The sequence below is a fragment of the Nicotiana tabacum genome, chromosome 16 (assembly GCF_000715075.1).
Source record: "Nicotiana tabacum cultivar K326 chromosome 16, ASM71507v2, whole genome shotgun sequence".
Classification (NCBI taxonomy): Eukaryota; Viridiplantae; Streptophyta; class Magnoliopsida; order Solanales; family Solanaceae; genus Nicotiana; species Nicotiana tabacum.
This window is the reverse complement of record NC_134095.1, coordinates 56,220,364-56,224,276: the sequence shown is the minus strand read 5'-3', so window position 1 is coordinate 56,224,276 and position 3,913 is coordinate 56,220,364. Positions and strand designations below refer to the sequence as shown.

General features: G+C 33.5%; 1 protein-coding gene across 1 annotated transcript; it reads left to right on the top strand.

The window, feature by feature from the left end:
* The first annotated feature begins 1,236 nt into the window (after nt 1-1,236).
* Nucleotides 1,237-3,591, top strand: LOC107828946 (peroxidase 12-like). Its single transcript, XM_016656341.2, has 3 exons — nt 1,237-1,514; nt 1,867-2,061; nt 2,760-3,591. The coding sequence occupies exons 1-3, from the start codon at nt 1,284-1,286 to the stop codon at nt 3,381-3,383; spliced, it is 1,050 nt and encodes a 349-aa protein (XP_016511827.1). The 5' UTR covers nt 1,237-1,283; the 3' UTR covers nt 3,384-3,591.
* The last annotated feature ends 322 nt before the right edge of the window (nt 3,592-3,913 follow it).

The window sequence follows — 3,913 nt, the reverse complement described above, 5'->3', positions numbered from 1 at the left end:
ATATTGAATAGGAAGAAGACACAATAAAATATATGATCCCGCGAGACATTTTTAATATTTAATAAATCAATGAGATTCATCGAATTAAAATGAACAATATTTCATAAGTATAAAAATTAGGCCATTGAAATGTGTTAGCTAATAAAAACGAAGATTCAAATGGAGTAGTATATTAGAGTCGGAATAATTTGAGAACGAAAATGATAGCAAGTAAAAATTTACGAAGTAGAAAATCACGTGAAAATAGTACGGGGTAACCGGACCGTATTGGACCAGCCCGTGACGGAGGGAATACTGGTTTGGGTGGTTAAATGAATTTACTAATTTTTAAAAGTTAAATAAAGTAACACTATTGGTAAATATCGATAAACATTTTGAGACATGCTAAAATTAAAAAAGGTGACATACAATGCAAACGGTACCCTAAAGAAGATAATCTGCAAATTACTCTGCATTATAAGCGCACATTTGTTAAATAATTAGTGATGTCTTTCTTGGAGTAATTATATGCAAGTCCATTAAGAATTAGGTATGAGTTGTCATTGTAGATATATATTAATAAAGTCTAAAGCATATAGAGTACTTCAAAAAGTTCCAAGTATATACTTTATCAAATAAATTTGATCCTTACTGTCTTTGTATCAAGCTAACCTTACTAGAAAGGGGGGAAAAATTTAACCAAATGTGATAACCGTTGTCACGTTGCTCTTTCTCCGTCGTTAGCGAAAAATAATAAGCTAAAAATACACCTCTTTTTATTAGTGAAGCAGACACACTTGTACTCGAGTCAAAACTTTTTATTTAGGGTGAAGAAACATTATTAATCCCTAGACGATAGAGAGAAAATTTTGCGAATATAAAGGATACAATGAATAGTACCCTCCCTTCTCTCCAAATGAAGTTGGCTTTCTTTATTGGCGGCTAACCTATTCTATTTTTCAATTGAATATAAATAACAATAGAAAATATAATTACACTCTGCACGAAATTTGCAAATATAGTACTCTAAAGAAAAGAGGTACTGTATGTCATATGTGTCTGCCTTGGAATCATTATTTCTATGCAATATAAATAAATTACTTAAAATTAATGTATTCAAACTAAAAGGTCCAGAGCAGTGTGACGGCCACGCGGCTCTTTCGTACAATGATAATTTCCGAGATGCCCCTTAAAGTCAAAAAGAAATATCCAAGTGGATAACTTTATATGCCTATAAATTTGGCCCTTGGTCCTGCTGTTTTTGTATCAATATTAGCTAACCAATATAGAAAGAGACAGCAGCCATGGTGTCCACTACTTCAAGTTTTCTACTACTTCTTCTTGTTTCTTCTTCCTTCTTTGTAATAGAAGCTCAGATACCTGCTCCAGTGAAAGGTCTTTCATGGAAATTTTATGAATCTAGTTGCCCTCAGCTTGAATCCATTATTAGGAAGAGGCTTGAAAAGCAGATCAAGGATGATGTTGGCCAAGCTGCTGGTTTACTTCGCCTACATTTCCATGATTGCTTTGTTCAGGTAACTAATTTCATTCCTTAAATTTCTGTACTTATTATTGCAGTAAAATAAAATAAAAAATACATAATTTTCTAATTCATATTATATGGTTGTAGTTGATTGGTAATGGAGCTTAAGAAAAAAAAGGAATGAAGATTCTTTTGGCACATACTAAAATACTCTGAACTTATGATTTTAAATATGTCGTGCCATTTCTACAACAACAAAATCACGTTATTAAGAATAAAGTTGAAGAGCTTTTGAGATATAAAAATGTGTCATTAATATTTTTATTAGATTAAAAAAAGAGCTCTTCATCTATTGATTATATTAATTGAAAGTAGACTTTAATTTTGATGGATATGTAATGCAGGGATGTGATAGTTCAGTGTTGCTAGATGGATCAGCAGGAGGGCCAAGTGAGCAAACTGCAATTCCTAATTTGACACTAAGAAAGAAGTCATTCAAGATTATTGATGATCTTAGGAAAAGGGTTCACGATGCATGTGGGCAAGTTGTGTCTTGCTCTGACATTACAGCCATTGCTGCTAGGGACTCCGTTGTCTTGGTAAGACCAAATCTCGCATTTAATCCTTGTTGCTTGGTTTAGATCTTGTTAGTTTACTAGGCAGAAACATTTCATTTTCATACAAAAATTATATGTTTTGAAATCTGAACCTATTTCTTTTTTGGTCCATTTTAAAAAGAATGATTCATTTCTAAATTTGGTAACAATTTAGCTTAAACTTACAATTCTACCCTTAATAGTAGCTTTTATAACCATACAAATACACTGACACCCTTTTTGACTTGTTTAGAATTATAAATTCCAATTTTTTTATTTTTTTTAAACTTCGTATCCAGTCAAACATGTTACTTAAATTGGAATGGAGGGAGTAATAAGATGTGAGGTTCATTTACAGAAAAAGGTTCCCCCTGAATTTGGGACAGGATAAAGGTGAGAAAATGTCAGATAAATTTTTTAAAGATTTTGAAGGCGTCATGAATGAGTAGTTTGGTTTATATCTTTAATTTCAAAGAACTCGTGCCCCCCCCCCCCCCCTTCCCCCCCACGTCTTCAAATTTATACTCGTCAAGTCTTTCACTCTCTTTCGTATCCCTTTTTAAAAAATTTAACAAGTTTCTAGATTTAAATTTTCATTACTTTATTTTAATATTGACAAATATCCTAGTAAAAATTCTGACTTTTATATTGTCATAAGTTAGACTAATTTTTATTTGCTTATGAGCTTATGGTCGTTTCAGACTGGTGGACCCAACTACAATGTTCCTTTAGGAAGAAAAGACGGACTCAACTTTGCAACAGAACAAGCAACCTTAGACAACCTTGTTGCACCATTTGCCAACACCACAGTCGTCCTCGGTCGCCTTGCAGCCAAGGGCTTAGACGCCACCGACGCCGTCGCATTGTCCGGGGCCCACACCATCGGAATCAGCCACTGCACTTCCTTCACTGACCGTCTCTTCCCTAACCAAGACCCAACCATGGACAAAACATTCGCTAACAACCTTAAAACCAGTTGTCCAACCGCGAACTCCAACAACACAGTCGACATGGATATCCGAACCCCTAATTTATTTGACAACAAATACTACGTTGATCTCATGAATAGGCAAGGGCTTTTCACTTCTGATCAGGATTTGTTCACTGATAGAAGGACTAGGGGAATTGTCGAGAGCTTTGCTAAGAACCAGTCACTGTTTTTTGACAAGTTTGTGATTGGTATGATCAAGATGGGACAATTGAACGTGTTGACTGGTGGAGATGGTGAGATTAGGACAAAGTGTGATAGGAGGAACAAGGATAAGAAGGTTGATATTGCTACCGTCGTTGAAGATGTGGAGGAAACTTTCTCTGCTTTGTTTTAAGTTTAATAATCCTTTGTTTTCATGTCTGGGAGAAAAAACTTTTTTATGCTTTTTTTTTTGTAATAATAACGAGTATCTTATATGCTTAGTTAATATTCAAAAAAAAAAAAAAACGAGTATCTTAGCCTAGCAGCATAATAACCTTTTGTTTTTTTAATGTAATGTAAGGATATCTATTTTGGATCTCCTAATTTTTTCTTCTCAAAAAGTTTGCATCATAATTATGTAAGTTATATATTCACTTTTACTATAAAAGTAGCTAGGCCACGATGCGTTTGTTTACTGACTACAGAGTTTAATAAAAAATGAATATTTTTTGAATTTGTGGTTCTAAACAAGTCAAAAAAGGGTTCGGAGTATTTGTATGGTTATATAGAATTTGAAGTTTAAGCTAAATTATTTCCAAATTTAGAAATTGGTCATTCTTTTTCGAACAGACCAAGAGAAAATAGGTTTACATACGCTGAAACGGAGGTAGTAAATTTGCATGACTGTGGGAATTTAGTTCTGGTATTAATATATTTTCAAGT

Coding starts and splice junctions, on each gene's coding strand:
- LOC107828946 (XM_016656341.2), top strand. CDS start 1,284: ATGGTGTCCACTACTTCAAGTTTTCTACTACTTCTTCTTGTTTCTTCT. Junction 1,515..1,866: donor TCCATGATTGCTTTGTTCAG/GTAACTAATTTC, acceptor TATGTAATGCAG/GGATGTGATAGTTCAGTGTT. Junction 2,062..2,759: donor CTAGGGACTCCGTTGTCTTG/GTAAGACCAAAT, acceptor TGGTCGTTTCAG/ACTGGTGGACCCAACTACAA.